This window comes from Myodes glareolus, chromosome 1 (genome assembly GCF_982192425.1).
Source record: "Myodes glareolus chromosome 1, mMyoGla1.1, whole genome shotgun sequence".
Classification (NCBI taxonomy): Eukaryota; Metazoa; Chordata; class Mammalia; order Rodentia; family Cricetidae; genus Myodes; species Myodes glareolus.
Window position 1 is genome coordinate 66,767,177 of NC_142026.1, and position 19,467 is coordinate 66,786,643.

Sequence of the window (19,467 nt, forward strand, 5' to 3'; positions counted from 1 at the left end):
GGTGGCTCACAACCATCTGTAATGAGATCTGGTGCTCTCTTCTGACCTGCAGCAGACATGCAGACAGAATACTGTATACATAATAAATAAATCTTTAAAAAAAAAAAAGACTTAGTTAGCGAGTTGGAGAGGAAAGGATGGACAAGCAGGGCAGGATCCTGGAGGCAGGAACTGATACAGAGGCCGTAGAGGTTGCTGCTTACTGGTTTGCTTTCCCTGACTTGCTCTGCTCCTTCTGATAAAATCCAGGACCAGCCACCCAGGGAGGGCTCCACCCACCACCAGCTGAGCCCTCCCTCAACAATCACTAAGTGAGAAAATACCTTACAACTGGATCTCACAGAGGCATTTCCTCAAGTGAGGCTCCTTCCTCTCTGATGACTCTAGCTTGTGCCCTAACATACTTACTCTGTTTTTAAATTTTTATCGTGTGTGTGTGTGTGTGTGTGTGTGTGTGTGTGTGCATGAAAGAACACATATGAGGTATGTATTGTGAAGCAAGTGTGCACATGTCACAGTGCTTGTGTGAAGGTCATAGATAACTTTGGTTTTTATTACAATCATTCAGGTGTTTGAATATTTTGTGTATGTGTCTATGTATGGGGGCAACTACAGGCTCCAGGGCACACATGTGGAGATCAGAGGACAGCTTTAAAGGAGTTTGGCTTTTCTCGCCCTCGGGAGCCAGGGTTGAAACTCAGGTCACCTGACCTACAGACCAAGCTCTTTAACCTACCGAGCCATCTCACCAACATAGGTCTGCTATTCTATGCTGCATATTTCTGCAAAATGGCATTCTCAGCACGATGGCTATAAAGTCAAAATATTAATTTTGAAAACCGTTGAAGATTCTCTATGTTCTGCAGATCAAATATTCGACTGGGATTTAATTTTTTATGTTAGGATAAGCAAGGATAGTCATCTTATTGGCACTAACCTTTGATTTTTACTTAATAATAAAATATTAGATATATATATATATAACTGTTTTGAAATACATTTTATGATTCATTAACAATAAATGTTGGACTTTTATACTTATTTTATTCATCTTTATATTGGGGTCATATAAAAATGTCTTGGGCAGGGCTGGAGAGATGGCTCAGTGGTTAAGAGCATTGCCTACTCTTCCAAAGGTCCTGGGTTCAATTCCCAGCAACCACATGGTGGCTCACAACCATCTGTAATGAGGTCTGGTGCCCTCTTCTGGCCTGCAGACATACGTACAGACAGAATGTTGTATACATAATAATAAAATAAATAAATGTAAAAAATGTCTTGGGCAAAAGGCAATTACTAGTAGAAACAGTTTAAGAATACTCATTCTTTTTTTTTAAAGCAGAATTTTTAAAATTTATTTATTTATTTAGAATGTATACAATGTTCTGCCTGCATGTATGCCTGCCTGCCAGAAGAGGGCACTAGATCTCATAGATGGTTGTGAACCACCATGTGGTTGGCTGGGATTTGAACTCAAGACCTCTGAAAGAGCAGTCAGTGCTCTTAACCTCTGAGCCATCTCTCTAGCCCTAAGAACACCTGTTCTTAAAATAGATGGTTGTGATGCACACCTTTAATCCCAGCTCTCAGGAGAGAGAAGCAGACAGATCTGCAATTTTGAGGTCAACCTGGTCTACAGAGTGAGTTCCAGGACAGCCAGGGGCTACACAGAGAATGCCTGTCTTAAAAAAAGGAAGAAAGGAAGGGAGTGAGGGAGGGAGGGAGGGATGGAGGGAGGAAGGGAGAAAAAGAAAATAACCCAATGGTTCAGCAGCTTCATTTTGGCAACCTTATCCTGGTCCTTTCTGAGTTTCTTCTCACCGGGTTTCTGTAAATAACTAACAAAATCTGAGGATTATGTGGAGGGAGAGGCTCATGTTACAGCACCAGATGCCAGCCTGAACTGCCTGGGAATAAGTGCTCTGGCTGCTGGCTTGCTCTGGAGCAGCATTCCATAGAGAAGCTGTGGCCACAAAACCAGGAACCCAGGTCAAGCCTTTTGTTTTGTTTTTAGTTCGGATTACTAATGTTGTGATGAAGCACCAGGATTAAAGCAAGTTGGGGAGAAAGGGGTTTATTCAGCTTACACTTCCACATCATTTATTCATCCCCAAAGGAAGTCAGGGCAGAAGCTCATATAAGGCAGGGACCTGGAGGCAAGAGCTGGTGCAGGAGCTATGAAGGGATGCCGCTTACTGACTTGCTTCTCATGGCCAACTCATAAAAACCAGGAACCACCAGCCCAAGGACGGGACAACCCATGATGGGTTTAACCCTCTTCCGCTATTCATTAAAGAAAATGCCTTACAGGGGCTGGAGAGAGGGCTCAGAGGGTAAGAGCACTGGATGTTCTTCCAGAGAACCTGAGTTCAATTCCCAGCAACCACATGGTGACTCACAACCATCTACAATGAGATCTGGTGCTCTCTTCTGGTGTGCAAGCATGTATGCAGACAGAACACTATATACATAATAAATAAATAAATCTTTAGCAAGAAAGAAAGAAAGAAAGAAAAAAGAAACAAAGAAAGAAAATGTCTTACAGGCTTGCCTACAGCACACTCTTATGGAGGCATTCTCTTTCTTTTTTTAAGATTTATTATGTATACAGTGTTCTGCTTGCATGTATGCCTGCAGGCCTAAAGGGGGCACCAGAACTCATTACAGATGGTTGTGAGCCACCATGTGGTTGCTGGGAATTGAACTCAGGACCTCTGGAAGAGCAGCAGCCAGTTCTTTTAACCACTGAGCCCTTTCTACAGCCCTGGAGGCATTTTCTTAATTGAGGTTCCCTCCTCTGATGACTCCAACTTGTGTCAAGTTAACATGAAACTATCCAAAACAACAGCCAATACTATTGCCTTCATACATATTTCAAAAATAGTCCAGGCCACTGTGTTGAGAGAATCACAATTTGGCAATAAGCCCAAGCATTTATAGAAAATTAAGGAAATAAACTCACCACTGTAATATCACCACTCAGGAGACTGAGGCAGGAGGATTGCCACAAGTGTAAGGTCAGGTTGGGCTATATAGTGAGGCTGTACAGCCTGTGCTACAAAAGCAGAAATGTCACAAAAGGCGCAGCCTGGGACAGGAGGGATGTGGAATGAGGAAAGCACACAGGGTCTTCTGGGGCCAGAAAGATGGTGCAGAGGGGAAAGGCACTTGCCACTAAGCCTTATGATTCAAGTTCCATCCCCAGGACCCACACGGTGGAAGGAGAAAATGGACTCTCAAGTCATCCTCTGAGCCAGTCAGTGATGGCACAGGCCTTTAATCCCAGCACTCGGGGACAGAGACTCGCATGTATCTGTGAGTTGGAGGCCAGCCTGGTCTACAGAGTGAGTTCCAGCACAGGCTCCAAAACAGCTACAGAGAAAGCCTGTATGGAAAAAGAAAAGAAAAAAAAAAGATTGTAATAATGAATGCTGGGATTGGGACTGTCCCCATTGTCCATTCACTCTTCCTTGTGAAACGTTACTGACTCCTAAACCAACTGGCACCCAATCCATGACTTTTCAAGTTTGCCTTAGGATTTCTATTGCTGTGTCGAAACACCATGACCAAAGTACAAGTTGGGGAGGAAAGGGTTTGTTTGACTTACACTTCGGCATTGCTGTTCATCACTGAAGGAAGCCAGGACTCAAACTCAAATAGTGCAGGAACTGAAGGCAGGAGCTGATGCAGAGGCCATGGAGGGGAGCTGCTTACTGGCTTGCTTCCCTTGGCTTTCTCAGCCCACCTTCTTTCCCCCGTCCCCGACCTGAACTCACAGAGATCCATCTGCCTCTGCCTCCCAAGTGCTGGGATTAAAAATGTGTGCCGCCACTGCCCAGCCAGCCTATCTTCTGATAGAACCCAGGACCAGCAGCCCGGGGATGACATCACCCACCATGTGTGGGCCCTCCTTCAGTGATCACTAATTGAGAAAATGCCTTACAGCTTGGATGTCATGGAGGAATTTCCTCAACTGAGGCTCCCTCTGATGACTCTAACTTGTGTCCAGTTGTCACACAAAACCAGTCAGTACAAAGTTATTGTGCGTATGTGTGTGTATCTGTGGGTGTATCTGTGTATATGCGGGTGTTTGTACATGTGTGTGCATGTGGAAGCCAGGAGTTGACATAGGTGTGTCTTCCTTAGGGCCAGGTGGTGTCTGAACTCCATAGAAAGAGAGTTACAGAAAGTTGAGAGCCACCTGGCATAGGAGCTGAGAATCGAACCTGGGTCCTCTGGAAAAGCAGTGTTCTTTCACTGGACCCAGAGCCCACTGATTCGGCAAGGTTGGCTGCCCAGCAAGTCCCAGGGTTCAGAACCCTCCTCCCCAGCACTGGGATTACAGGAACACTGGGCTAGGCTTTCACATAGTGCTGGAGACTCAACTCAGCTCTTCGTACTTACTTGGCAAGATCTTTAGCATTTGCCGTTCACCACCACCCCTGCCCTTAAAATTGCCTTCAAGTGACCACAAGTTTGAGGTAACCTTCATGGTTACAGCAGCCAAGTAAATGCTAAAGTCATTTCCTAGAATGTTTCACAGATGAAAACTTGAGCCCCAACAGTGTAAAACACATTGCTAAGAGACTCACTGACCAAATGCACAAAACACAGTCAGGTAGGCTTCTCTCGTTTGTGAGGGCCTGGGGCATGGCTTGGTGGTAGAGCCCCTGCCTAGAATCCCCCAGTGAGGGCCTGGGGCGTGGCTTGGTGGTAGAGCCCCTGCCTAGAATCCCCCAGTGAGGGCCTGGGGTGTGGCTCAGTGGATCCTGGTGGCTCACTGAATAGCCATTCCAGCTGAAACTAGAAGATGCACTTTCAGTGAGAGACCTGATCTTGAAAATCCAAGTGGAGAGCCATGAGGGACAACAACTAATGCAGACTTCCGGCCTCCTTGGCAGGAGGCACACACACCAACATGCACATGCTACATACCTCACCAGCCCTGTGCCTTACATTTGAGTTGGTTGTTTTTTGGTTTTCTTTTCTTTTCTTTTTCTCTTTCTCTCTCTCTTTTTTTCCAAGACAGGGTTTCTCTGTGTAAGTGTCCTGACTGTCCTGGAAATAGTTCTGTAGACCAGGCTGAGATCTGACCGAGTGCTGGGATTAAAGACATGTGCCACCACCGCCTGTGCTTTTGGGTTTTCCAAGACAGGGTTTCTCTGTGTAGCTCTGGCTGTCCTGAAACTTGCTCTGTAGAACAGGCTGGCCTCAAACTCAGAGAGATCTGCCTCCTGTGCCTCCCCTGTGCTGGGATTATAGGCGTATGCCACCACCTCCCAGCCTGTACCTTACTTTTTATGGCAGGGTCTCCCACTAACTGGGAGCGTGTCAATTTGGCTAGACTGTCTGGCCAGGACCAGGAACACTGTCTCTGTGTCCCCCATGCTGGGAGTACAAGCATATGCTGACCACACCCAAATTTTTACCTGGATACTGGGAATCCAAACTTGAATCCTCATGTTTGGATAGCCTGCATTTTACAAATTGAGCCATCTCCCTAGACCTGCAGATGTAGATGTGGCTGGCCTTGAACTCATGAGTTTCCTGCCTCCACCTCTCCAGCATCAGCCTGCTAGAATATGCGGCCACAACGGGCTTGAGGCTTTCTTTTAAAGGTTGTACAGCCTTTAGAAGTCAAGGTCTGACTGCCAGCAGTAGGTCACCAGCAACAGGCTTTGAAGGTCCTATCCCCCTATCTTCTAGCAGTGATATCTCTGCTTCTTGGCTTGTCACCACGGCAACAGGCTCTGTTATTACTCCATGCCGCTATGCCTTTTTCAGCACGATGGACCGAGTTCTCTCTGAAGCTATAAGTCTGAAGCATTTCTCCCATAAACTGTCTCCGAATACTAAGGGTGTTCGGTACTTTGGTCATCTTAGGAGGTGTAGGTGGTGCCTTCAGGCCAGTCCCAAATGCGTGATTGATGCTTCTGGACTTTTAGTTCTGAAAGAAATGGGTGTCCAGGGAGGAAGCCCCAAAAGTCAGGCTCTATCTAATTCATCCTCTATCTGTACCAACCTCAATGCCTCTTGATGTCACCAGAAAGAAAAATGGCACAGAACCCATGAAGAGGAGAGAGCTGTCATCCCAAAAGAGAAAAGACTTCCTGCGTTCTCCAGTTCCCCCTTCTTGTTTTTATGTATTGGAGGGGCTTCCTCATCAAAGCAAACATTTCACTCCTGAAGGAGAACCCAGGTCAGAGCTGAGCCACTGGCTCACAGGACGCTTCTGTAGGGCGCAAGACAGCCCAGTATTTATATAGCTCCTACAGGCAAGGAGTGCATGGCCGTGCGTGGTGGAACACACCTTTAACCCCAGCACTTCGAGATAGAAACAGGTGATCTTTGTGAGCTGGAGGCCAGACTGGTCTACACAGTCAGGACTACATAGAGAGAGCCTGTCTTAAAACGAAAAGGTTCTGTGGTAGTTCTACTAGGTAACTTCGAGTCCAGCATCAGATCTCAAGGTACAGACGGAGACTCAGTCGCCAGAGTAGCCATTCTCAGACTGGCCATGTCCTCACCGTCACCTGGGTAGCTTTTGACAACAGATTTAGGAATCCCATCCGCGAAATGGCTCAGTAGATCCATGGTGGGCCCAGGAATATGCATTTTCTCGCAGATTTCCAGGAGCTCCTGAAGCCGCCAGGCTCAGACCTTGTCTCTGGGTTTCCATGCCAATTGCACGGGGAAATGGTGTGAGCATGTGGTTTGAACCTGCGGCCCCTGAGCGCCCTCTCGTGGTACAATGGGACCTCTGCAGATCTTGTGAGTTGACGCCTCTGTGTAACTGAATGCTAGGAGGAGCATCCTGGGGGAAATGGGAGGACTCTTCACTAAGGATCTGGGCTTTCTGTAGGCACCAGACTTTGGATACCGGAAGCGGTGACGTTATAGGTCCCCAGAACCCTCACTTTCCCTTTATTGCACCTATTCACGACCCTAGAAATCTCCAGCGCTGATGTCCTTATCTGAGGCAGTTGTGAGACAGAATAGATGAGGTGCCAGGCAAAGACATACATCCAGAAAATCTGCGTGGATCACTGCAGCCCGCGCTTCCTCTTCCTAAATTCGGCTCTCTAGAATTCTATTAGCCAGCAGCCCTGCTAGAGCCAGGTGGCCTTTTGTTTTGAAGTTTGCGACGAGGGTTTTTGTTTCCTTGTTTGTTCTTTCACTGTATTTTTGGGGGGTGGGGTGGGGGTGGAGTAGGGTAGGGTGTGTGTGTGTGTGTGTGTGTGTGTTTGGACATGCTCCCGCCATGGCTCACGTTTGTAGGTCAGAGTTCAGCTGGAATAAAACTCAGATTCTATCCTTGTTCACAAGCTCCTCCATGCCTTAGGCCCATTGAGAGCTGGGTCTTGTTTTGCAGCCCCAGCTCACCTGGAACTTCTGCTTCCCCCGCTTTCGCTTCCTGAGTACTCAGATTACAGATGTGCCCCGCTACGTGAGGCTAAATGGTCTTTTGGTGACACTGCTTCCCCCGATGCCCAGCTCTGATCCTTGCACAGAGGGGGTCAGTAATTGCACGCTGATAGTCGCATGCTTGCCTTGTAGCTTTAGCTTTGCACTGGCTGGGGCCTCTCAGCTGATGCTTCTCCCCTCAGGCATGTACCTGCCACAGGCCTCTGTCGCCTCTGCCGTCCACAGGCTTCTGCCTTGGGAGCCTTTTCCAGTCAGAAGCTCTGGACACCTAACACATAGATCTTATCTTTATCTAGCGAGTACGTCACCTGTAGCTTCACCCAGGAACGCACCTGCACCCAGGAACGCAGCCTGGAGGAATCCGCATTGCGCAGCGTGCGCTGTGGTTGCTTTTTCCGCCGCCAGGGGGCAGCCGTGTCCCACCCACCTACGTACTTGGGGCTCCCTGTAGGTTGCACCTGCTCCAGCGCATGCACTATGAATCTGACAGTCCCCCTCCCCCGGGCAACCTCAGGGCCTCCGCTTCACATCTCCTTTTGTTTTTCTTTACTTGACCCTCGGCTCCCTCCAGAGACTTCATGGTTCTGGAACGTTCCTCACCAAGTGCATCTGGGGTCTGGTTTAAGCAAGGCAAAAGTTATCCGTTGTAACCATTCAACAACAGCCAATCAGAACTACACTGTTTGCTGCACATGGTGATAGGCGCTGGGGACGCTGTGGGATACACCCCACTCCCTCTGCTGGGAGCTGACTCTAATAAGCTCTGCTTTCCCTCCATCCACTTTCCCCTAGCCAGGTAGGACCCCAAAGACCTAGCCCCAGGGGGTATTGATCTTGGATGGTGCACTAGGGCTGGAAAAGTTGGGGAGAAAGACTGCTGAATCCTGAAGACAGCAGCAGCAAGCAGCAACATAGACGATCCAAACCCTCTGAACTGTCTTCAGCAAAATGCCTCTGGGTTTGGGGTCTCCAGACTCCAGTGACCTGGGTTCCAGGCTTTTCAGAGGAGGTACCTCCAACCCGGAAGAGAGTTGTTATTTCATCTTGGAGCAGTGTACCCACCCTCGTGTTGCACCCCTAAAAGCGCCCATTTATGTAGTTGGCAAGTGTGTCGAGGTGCAGTCAGAGTTCTCACTATGGAGAGCATCACTTTTTAAATAGGGTCGTCAGGGAGCCCTTCTTGGGAAGGTGACATTTGAAGTGACAGGTCCTAGGGAAGGGCATTCCAGGCAGCTGGAACAGCGTGTGCAAAGGCCCTGAGGTAGGAGCAAGCAATATGTCTTAGGACCTGGAGGATTAAAGTCACTAAAAGACTCAGAAGGGACTGTGGGAAATGAGGCAGGGATCGGAGGAAGAGATACCTAATGTGTGGATCACAATGACAAAAACTTTCAGTAGCCATAGAGATGCCCTGTATCTATAATGAGCAATGTGGCGCCACTGGCCACGTGTAGCACTTGAACCCATGTGGATGGGACTGCCAAAATAATGCAAATGTTTCCCTTTATTTCGTTTAGATTCTTTGTAAATTAAGTGGCTCCTAGGTGACCAGTGGTGACACTGTTGGACAAAGAGGGTCCAGATCTCTGCAAAATATTTGGCTTGGAGGGGCTGGAGAAATGGCTCAGCGGTTAAGAGCACGGACTGCTCTTCCAGAGGACCCAGGTTCAATTCCCAGCACCCACATGGCAGCTCACAACTGTCTGAAAATCCAGTTCCAGGGGATCTGACACTTTCACACCAATGCACATAAAATAAAAGATAAATAAATCATAAAAATTAAAAAAAATATTTGGCTTGGAGCTGTGGTGACATACCAAGCTCTTCTAGGCTGTGAAGAGAGGACTGGCACTACCAGGTGACAGACAAAGCTGCCCAGGCAGTCCCCGTGGGCCACCATGCCCATTCCTGCAGTGTAATGCAGACCAAGCTAAAACCCCAAGCTGTGCTGCAGGACTTTGCTCTGGGGTCCCCGGTAGAGACTGGGACAAGGCTTGGAAACAGGGGACTGAGGACAAATGTGAGCTATATCAGGGCCCATGGCGTGGAAGAGCTCAATAAAAGCGGCAAGATTCAGGGTGAATTGGAGTGTGGAGGGGCATGAGACTCCACATAGGGCCGTGGGATGGAGGGAGAAGGAGCCAGGGATGTGTGTCAGCCATGATGGCAAGGCATGTCACTCAACCCGGTCCACACGCACACCATTGTTCAGACCACAGAGGAAACAACAGCCGAAAGATGCTTCATTATGTTTCACTGGAGGATCCCGGGTCACACGGCACACAAGGACAGGTACCTATAACTAAGCAGGAAGAACTGATACGTGGGTCCCTCCCCAGCCACAGGTTACTCAGGAATTCCACCAGACCCCAAGTCCATCAGCCCACATGAAGAGGCTTCCTCAGTCACAGGCCACACGGGTCTGCTTCTCCATCCGCCCCTTCATCATCACTGGTCCTGGGAAGCAAGGAGAGGGCTGCTTCTGAATACACAGAGGTACCTAAAGCCCTCGCAGTTTCTGTATGTCCCTGTCACAGGGTTGGACTGTCCAGCTTGGGTTGTGAAGGCAGGTCAGAACTTCTCTTACATCCTCGAGGGTCCAGGCACCACGAACTGGTCACTTCCTAGGGATAGGAACTTGGACACACACACGCGCACGCACGCACACACACGAACAAGAGGGTGAAAAGGGCTGCGCAAGGAAAGGCGTTATCTACATAGCGAGACACAGAACTGAGCAGCCAGGCGTCGGCACGTAGCACTACAGGAAAACACAGCTGAAGTGGTTGCTCTCAGGGACAGCAGTGGGCTGCAGCCTGGCCAGGGCCAGCCAGGTTTACTGGGGTGTGGATTCCAGGATGGGGGAGAGCAACTGCTTCCTACAGTAGGGGCACTTGACCCTGTAAGGAGACCTGGGGTATTTACTGCACGTGGTGGTTGGGGGATGGACAAGCGACTCCATTGTCATATTAAGTCAAGAGTTACAAGGGCAAACAGCTGAGGAGTGGCCAGGGACAGCTGGTGCGACTGAGTTGGGGAACCACAGTGGGAGGGGCAGGGCTTGCCCAGAGAAGCCAGAAATCTGGATTTCCTGTGAGTTTTTCAAATCAGAACATATTGGCAGAGTGTTACCAGTTCAACCTTTAGACAAGTGCTGGTGGGGGAGGCTCCGTTAGCTTCCACTTGCAGAGCCTCCGATGGGTGGGCTAATACCACCACCTCTCCTTCTCCTCCTCTCCCTCCTCTCTCTTCCTTTCCTCATCCCCCACCAGCCTTCCTCTCCCTCCTCTCCTTCCTCCCATTTCTATTCCTCCTCCTCCAGCCCCCTCAGACTTACACTTCTGGAGTACCTTCCTTTACACACACACACACACACACACACACACACACACACACACACACACGGCCCTTAGCCCTTCCAAACTCAGCTAATGCCTATAATGCCCAACACTCTCTTGTTTCACCCCCCAGGCCCTGTCAGGCCAGAGGTGGTTCACAGTCAATCCCAGCTGTTTGGCCAGAAGCAGGTTCCTGGAAGAATGGGCAGGTAAGGGTGCCAGGCACCCACACACACTCACGCTGGGGCTCCAAATGTAGAGCAGAGCCCCTCCAGAGTCTTCCAGGACTACACCTCCTCTGCACCCACTGGCCACTGCATCCAAGTGTCTTGTCTCTTTTTTCTTTGTCTTATCAAGGCTTCGGCCATCACGATCGCTCACGCCATCTGTTCATGGAACTAAGAGGGAAAGCTGGGCACCCGTCATAGCCAGCCAGGGACGCGGCAGAACACAAAGCAAATGCACGCGGTTAAGCGAGAGGGGGAAGCAGGGAGGGGAGAGAATAGTAGGAGGGGAAAGGGGTCCACACACAAGAGACAGGGCTCTTAGTGGCATCTGTGGCACTAACGGCATTTAGGCGCCCGCCTTGGGCCCCGACGAGCTTTCTTCCCGCGGGTAGACTTGGGAACAGCAGCTGGCTGTCCCTTGGCTTCGCCAGCCCTGGCACGGGCCCCAGCGCCTGCAGATCCCTTCTTCTTCTTGTTTCCCGCGTGGTCTTCGGGTGCAGCCCCGCTCCCGGCTTTCTTCTCTGGAGTGACGCCCCGGCCACGACCTCGGCCACCCCTGCGGGTTTTACGTGCCCTGGATGCGGTGGAGACCGTGGTGGCGCCGGCAGGAGCCAGGCTTTTGGAGCCGGTACGCGCTCTCTTGGCGCGAGGCTTCTTGGACACGCTGTCACCAGGTTCTGACTCTTCAGAACTGTCAGTGTCGTCGGAATCTCCCTCTGATTCTGTGTCTGAATCCTCGTCCGATTCCTCGTTGGATTCTAGATTTTCCTGGGAAGCCAGGAAAGCCAGGACATCGGATAAGCCACCTTGGCTGTGATCACACTTCCTGCCACCACTGCCACCACCGCCCCACCTGCTGGCTTCTTCCTCTTTCACAGCTTCCACCATATCCTGCGCAGCCAGGAGTGCCACAAGCTCCAAGAGGCCACCCTGGTGGCCCTCAGCGGTCCAGCCTCTGAGGAGACCCAGACCAGATTTCTTTCCCTTGGGGCAGTTCTCTGCTTCGGCCAAAGTAGAAATACATTCCAGAAGATTCCCATCTTCCTCCGCCTTCCTCAGGACCATGGCGTCCACCTGGCGGCCTGCTTCCTCTACCTTCACTCTGGGCCCGGAGGTGTCCTTGGACATGACGGACAGGACTTGAGGAAGGACATCTTTTTTGTCTTTTTTATCGCCCCAGCCTAGGGTCTCGATCACAGAAGCGATTTTTAGCATTTCCTCTCTGGCAGAGGGGTCAGCGGGGTCGGTATAAGCCACGATAGCCACAAACTCGGGGTTGTCCAACCCTTCTTTTCCTCGCTCTCCATTTTCCAGGGATTCGTCGTCGGAATCATCATCATCATCATCGTCATCATCATCCTCTTCCTCTTCTTCGTCTTCTTCATCTTCATCTTCCTCCTCCCCCTCACTGTCTACATCCACGACCGGGGTATCTCTTACAGCCAGGAGCGCAACTAAATCAGGGACTCCACTCTTTTCATCCTTGATGTTTAGGCAGATGGACTCTGTTCCAGGAAGGTCTTTCTCGATCGCTTCCTTCTTAGCTTTGTCGGTGACAGTAACAAGTGCCAAAAACTCTCGGGGGCCATCTCCTTCGTCCTGGTCTCCCCTGAAGGCCCACTTCTTGGTGAGCTCTTTGGCAGCTGCTTGGAGCGTGGCATACAGGGCCCTCTGGTCCTCATCTACGCTCAGGTCCTCCGCATAGATCTCCTCTATGACAATGCCCAGGCTGTCATCAGATGAGTCTTCGGACTCGCTCCTGGCTCGGCGCCCTCCCCGGCCCCTCTTCTTGCCCTTCTGAGCCGTAAACGTGTGGGTTCTAGATCTGCGCTTGCCTCCCCGACGGCCCCGACGGCCGTTCCTGGCTGCCCCGTCGGAGGAGGCAGCTTTCTTGGCCTCCTTCCCCAACCCCTTGGCCTGGGCTTGGGCCTCCAACACCAGAGGGATAGCTATTTCTCTGAAGTCATCCATGGGCCGTTCATCGAGCAACAGGCGCCTCATCTGCCTAAGGACCCGCGCATCTTGCCCGCGGTCCTTACTCAGGATCTTCCAGATACCATTATCTCCCCGGATGTGGATGGGGATGGCAGAGTGATCGATATCTGCCCCAAACTCCACCAAGGCGGCCTGAGCCTTTTCCTTGGTCACTGCTCTCACAGTCCGAAGCCTGTAGTTGCCCAGGGGTTGCAAGTTCGGCCTCAGAGTGGCTTCGATGTCCGCCTGCTGCAGGCGCTCAGGGATGCCGGTGATCAGCAGGGCCCTGTGAACCTCCACTTCCAGCTCCTTGCACCAATCTTGCAGAAGGTTCATGGTCATGGCGCTGCCCAGTAGAGAGGCTAATCTTGGGGCGGGAGGGAGGCCGAGGAAGGGGTGGACTGCAAAATACAGGCTTGGTCAATCCTACTCTGGAAGGGCCACCCACGGGGTTAGAGTTCAGGCTCGGGTTTTGGGGCTCCGGGCTCTAGCTACCTGCCGGCTAGCGGAACGCAATGATCTTCCCTCGGGGCAATCCGAGGGTCCGCAGGGGACTTACGTGTCCGATCTCCCGGCTGGCCCGAGCTGTTTCTCCCTTCCCTTTGTCCCTGACAGCCTGGGTGACCGGTCACCGCTGGTGGGATGAAGGAGGGTGACGATCAACGCACCTGGTGGGCGTGGGGGGTGGGAGCGGCAGCTCGCCTGCGCTCCTGCAAAGTCTGGAGCGAAGCGCGCACCCTGGTCTAGACGCTCAGCGGGGCCGCTGCAGTAAGGCAGCCTCAGACTGCGCCTGCGCAGATCCAGTCCTCCCCCCCCCCCGCCCCCTCCTGCTAGTCACCGTCTCCATAGTAACACTGCAGGCAGCAGCTGGGGTCTCTGCTGTTGTGAACGCAGCATCTGCTCTTAAAGGGCCAGGTGGGAAGGAGTGCTTCAGGACCGAAGCGAAGAACAAGGACAAAGTCACTGGCGCCTACTCACCACTGAAGGGGATCAGTCTCCCTGCAGGGGATAGAGACCGCCTTTGAAAACGTAGATGCTTCCACAGGGGTGTTAACTTTGGTTTTGTTTTTTGAGGCAAGGTCTCCTGTAGACCAGGGTAGCCTTGAATTTGTCAAGTAGCCGTGGATGACCTTGAATTTCAAATTCTCATGGTTCTGCCCTATCAACAAGTACTGAGATTACTGGTCTGTGTGACTTCTTGCCTGCGTTATTTTTTAATGCGTTTCTGGTGGGTTGAGGCCAGGGTTTTCAAGCATTCTGCACAGGCACTCTACCAACTGAACGACATCCCCACTCTCGCGGGACAAATGCAGCTCTGCTTATAAAGCCCCAAACCAAATTATTCTTTAGAGATGTTACCTCACACCGGCTCCATCTTTTTTTTTTTTTTTTCATGGTACAGACGTCTCAATACCAACCAGGGATGCCAAGGTTAGCTGTCCTTTATGAGCTGAGGGTCATCATTTAGGGTGTGTGGTACTCAGTAAATGTGTACCAGACTTAGCGAGGGAGACCACTTTTCACTTATGAATATTCCTATATTCTGTTTGGAAACAGGATCCCACTTTGTAGCCCAGGTTAGCTTCAAACTCACAGAGCTCTGTCTGCCTCTGCTGGGATTAAAATAACACACCTAGATCCTTTTTTATTTTGTGTTTTTGTTTTGTTTTGCTTTGCTTTGAGACAGGGTATCATTATGTAGCCCAGGCTAGCCTCAAACTCCTGACAACCCTCCTACCTCAGTCTCCCAAATGCTGGGATCATAGGTGTGAACTACTGTACTCAGATCTTCCAAAGTCTTTATTTTTAAATCTTTGCTGTATTTATAGTGTGTGTGTAGAGTGTGTGTGTGTGTGTGTGTGTGTGAGAGAGAGAGAGAGAGAGAGAGATGCATGTGTGTGCCACAGCACATGTATGGAGGTCAGAGGACAATTTGCAGGAGGTCAGCTCCCTTCTTCTCCCATGTGGGACCAGGAATTGAACTCTGGGAGATCCATCTCCATGGCCCAGTCTTAAAAAGGCTCCTGAGCCGCCCGTCCCCCTACTCTGTAGTGTCTAGTAGATTAACTGTTGGATTTGTACCCTATCCCTATGGCTTCCCAACTGCCTCTTTAAGAATCTTCTAGAACTTCTCCAGGCCTGTTTGCCCCTCTGACAGCATTTTTCCTCCTCCTAAGGGTTCTCCTAGGGACCCTAACCGACGAGGGGGGGGGGACTGGCTGTGTGTGTTGTTTAAGGAGGCTTGCCATTGCATAAGCATTTGTTAAATAATAAAGAAATAAACAGAACAAACCCCCCTCAGGTTCCCACCCTCCTCTGGCTTTTGTTATTTGTTTTTTTTTTTCTGCAGAGAGAAGGTTGATGGCACAGTTCCCATGGCAACCGGGCGCTGCGCAAACCTGCTCACCTACTCTCTGTTTTCCCTGATTTTCTTTCATCGTCCTGATCCTGAAATGGATGTCCCTCAGACAGAAATGCCATGACAGCCTCAAACGCAAAATACCTGCGTGATGACATTTCACAGTAGCCCTTGTCAGGAAATAAAAAGCAGAAGGAAATTTTACGAATAGATTAGATCCACCCCAAGAGACACACGGTTGTTTGAGTTGAGTTTCCTAAAAGAATTATTTATTTATTTATTTATTTATTTATTCACTGTGTGTGTGTGCGTGCAGATACCTACGTGCCTTGGCAAGTGTGTGAAGCTGAAAAGACAACTGGGGAGTTCTGTCCTTCTAATACTTCTGTGGAACAAGAGTTAAGCTCAGGTCTTCAGGCTTGGTAGCAAGCGATTTTCCCCACTGAGCCATCTTGCCGTCCCTACACTGAGTTTTGTTCATTTGTTTTGAAACAGGCTTTCACTCTGTAGCCCAAGCTGTTCTTGAACTTTCAGCAATCCTCCTGCCTCAGTCAACCGCTGCTGGGATTGTATGAAGTGGCCCACAACACCTGGCTGTAGACTGTTATCATGTGCATGTGTCGTTACACAAAGCAATGAAAGGGCCATTGTACATTCTCTTGTTCATAACGAGTCTCTTTGGAACAGGCAAGGGTTCAGCAGCCACAGATGGCTTCCAGGAATTCATTCTGAGGAACTCATTAGGGATGCATGCGTGTGAACATAGGCACTGGAGTGATTTGCACCCACAGGAACAAGATAAGAATCCTAAGTTGGTGCATTTCCATATCTGCCGAGGATGGCTATGGGTACAACTCATGTGAAAATGGGTGCCATACAACAGATACACTCTCCTGTCTCTGTAGTGTCTGGTAGACTAACTGTTGGATTTGTACCCTATCCCTATCGCTTCCCAGCTGCCACTTTAAGAATCTTCTAGAACTTCTCCAGGCCTGTTTACTCCTCTGTGAAATGGTGACAGCATTTTTCCTTCTTCTACATGATTCACAGCAGGAGAGACGGCCGAGCAGGTAAAGGGACCTGCTGACAAGCCTGAGGACACAGTGGAAGAAGAGAACGTCTTTGCAAGCTTTCCTCTGACCCCCACATCCACTGGCAGTCACTCATGCACACTCACTGGCACACAATAACAGTAAATAAAATTAAAGATTTTTAGTTTAAAAAAAAAAAAAGCCTTCAAGATGGCTCAGCAGATTAAGGCATTTGTCACCAAGCCTGATGACCTGAGCTCCATCCTCAGGACCCACAGAGTGGAAGGAGAAGACCAGAACTCACTCTTGCAAGCTGCCCTTTGAATCCCCCTCAATGTTCTAAGGTACCCATGTATCCCCAAACACATACAAAATAAAGTAAATCAATGAATGAGGAAACAAATAAATGTAATGAATTTTTAATTAAAAATATAAAGTGTCTAAGTCATTGCTTGCATGGTGATACGCATCTGTCAACCTGTCTATATACTAGCTTAAAAGTCTGTGATAAGAGGGGTAACATTGAGTCTGACTACATAGCCCTGGCTGGCCTGGAACCCTCCTGCCTCTGCTTCCCCAGAGCTAGGATTGCAAGCATACATGGATACACTCAGCCTAAGTCTTTGCAATTTTGTGTTGTGTTGTTTTGTTTCATTTAAGACACAGTGTAGCTATGTAGCCCTGGCTATCCTTGAACTCGGGATCCTCCTGCCTTGCTTCCCAAGTACTGGGAATAGAGGTGTATACCACCATGCCTGGGATCTTGGATTGCTTTTTATCTTTCTTAAGTAAGTTTGGGTAGAGAATGAGGGACTCAGAAATTTCCAGAAGGTAAGGTGCGGTACTGAAGAAGCAGAAGCCCCTTCACGTACAAAAATTTCAGAGCATCCGAGAAGGATAGACTTGAATCCTGATCCCTCTAAGCAAAAGTGGGGACCAGCCAGGGACATCCAGAGCCCCACAAATGTCCTTTCCAGCCCACCCCTGGGCACTCATGCTAGAGTCATAAGTGTCTCTGGATTCAGGAAGGACCTGTGACTGCCCTAGTTGCAGCCTGAGGTTCCCATGGAAACAGCTGGAAGAAAGGAGCATATAAAATGTTTTATGAAATTCTCTTCTGATTCCTGCGTTTGAGGAAGGTGAAAATAAACAACCTCCGTATGAGGCCACAAGCCTGCATGCTGGCACCTGGAACCCTGGCACCCCCAGACTGGTGATGGAGGAATGACGATGAGGAACTCATCAAGTGCCAGCCCAGCCTGAGCTACATGAGGCTGGGATTTAAAGGGGTGGGGGCGGTGCTAAAGAGAAGAGTTGGTCAACACAGCACTTACCACAGAGGCATAATATACTGAGTTTGGTCCCACAGCAGGGACATATGAGCTAGCAAGACTGTACACACCTGTAATCTCAGTGCTGAAAATGCAGAAACGGGAGGCTCCCTGGGGCTCGCTAGACGGGCCAATCTGGCTGAAATAGTGAATTCCAGCTTTAACGAAAGACCATGCATTAAAAAATAAAGTAGAGGGCCAGTGAGTTGGATCAATGGGTAGTGAGGCTTGCTGCCAAGACTTAGGACCTGGTTCAATACCTGTGTTCAATATCTGAAGACCACCTCAAAAAAGGAGAGAGCAAGCTTCCGCAAGCTGTCCCCTGACCGCTACATTCATGGTGTAGCACACACACACACACACACACACACACACACACACACACAGATATAAATGTAATGATTTTCTTAACTTTTGTGTTTATTTGTTTTTGTTGTTGTTGTTTGTTTGGCTGGTTGATTGGTTCTTCAAGACAGGCTTTCACTGTATAACAGCTTTGGCTCTCCTGGAACTAGCTCTGTAGACCAGGCTGGCCTCGAACTCACAGAGATCCACCTGTCTCCAGAGTGCTGGCATTAAATGTATGCTCTGGCAAGTTTTCTGTTTGTTTGTTTGTTTGTTTTTAATTGAGGTGGAGAATGATTTAAGGAAGAAACCTGGTACCAGCCTTTGCCTACACATACACACGCACACACGCACGCACACACACGTATGCACACATGCACACAAGCAGGGGTGGGGGGAACACATATGCTGAAGTAGTGGTGAAGTGAGAATTTTCACACAAAAACATTAGCTGCCTTTTTCACTGCCAGTCTCTTCCCAGTGCTCAGTGGAATTTTCCAGAGACTGTGTGGTATTTGATATTGCAGCTGACAGGAGGGAGTAGGTAGGCAGGCTGTGGAATGACACATGAATGAGATTTGCAAAAACATCCTAGGAAAAATTCCCCTCCCAGGCCCAGGAAAAGGGGGAGGAAACATCGCAGGAGCTGGAGAACTGGGAGGAGTGCCCAGAAATGGTGTTTGCGGGTATGACGCAGCCCATGCAGTCACGAACCCACAACCGCTGTGGCTGTGTGCTCAAGACCTGCACAAAAAAGAAAAAGGCTTGAGAGCAGGAGCGGAACTAACTGGAAAGGAGTAGGTCCTATAGGAACAAGAAGGGGAATAAGAGGCAAGGGACAGGTACTCTGGTCACAATACATGGCATCCATGCATGAAATTGCCAAAATTAAATTTAAAAAAAAAAAAGAAAGAAAATGCGCTTTAAGAAATAAAGTTGGAGGGCCTTCACCATTTTTTATGCAGTCAAAAATGTAAGAACAAATATAACTTATTTGAGTCATGTCTCTCTGCATAGCCCAGACTGGCCTCAGACTCAAGCCCTTCAAGCCTCCTAGGAACCGGGGTGGCATGAATAACTGGGTTTGGGGTCCCCCTTTTATTTCTTTCTTAAATTTATGATTCTGTCTCTACCTCTAAAGACTAAGACTGAAGTGCTTTTTGGAAAAAGGTCAAACCTACTTGGTTTTTTGTTCTTGTTTGTGGGGGGAGGGGTGTTAAGACAGGGTTTCTCTGGAGCTTTGGAGCCTGTCCTGGAATTCTCTCTGTAGACCAGTGGTGCGGGAGAATTATCTGTATTCTGTCAATCATGTATTTTAATAAAACGCTGATTGGCCAGGCAGGCAGTATAGGCAGGAAAGCCAGACAGGAAGTAGAGGTGGAGCAAAGAGACTGGGAGTATTCTAGCAAGTTCCCTCTGTCAGTTTTGCCCAGACCA

At 49.5% G+C, this 19,467-nt stretch overlaps 1 protein-coding gene across 1 annotated transcript; it reads right to left on the minus strand.

Annotated features, from left to right (window-relative positions):
- Positions 1-9,662: 9,662 nt before the first annotated feature.
- On the minus strand, positions 9,663-13,741 carry Pnma8b (PNMA family member 8B). The gene has a single exon (XM_048431666.3). The coding sequence runs from the start codon at positions 13,304-13,306 to the stop codon at positions 11,327-11,329; it is 1,980 nt and encodes a 659-aa protein (XP_048287623.1). The 5' UTR covers positions 13,307-13,741; the 3' UTR covers positions 9,663-11,326.
- Between the last annotated feature and the right edge of the window lie 5,726 nt (positions 13,742-19,467).

Excerpts from the sequence above, each read along its gene's own strand:
- Pnma8b (XM_048431666.3), bottom strand. The coding sequence starts at position 13,306 with ATGACCATGAACCTTCTGCAAGATTGGTGCAAGGAGCTGGAAGTGGAG.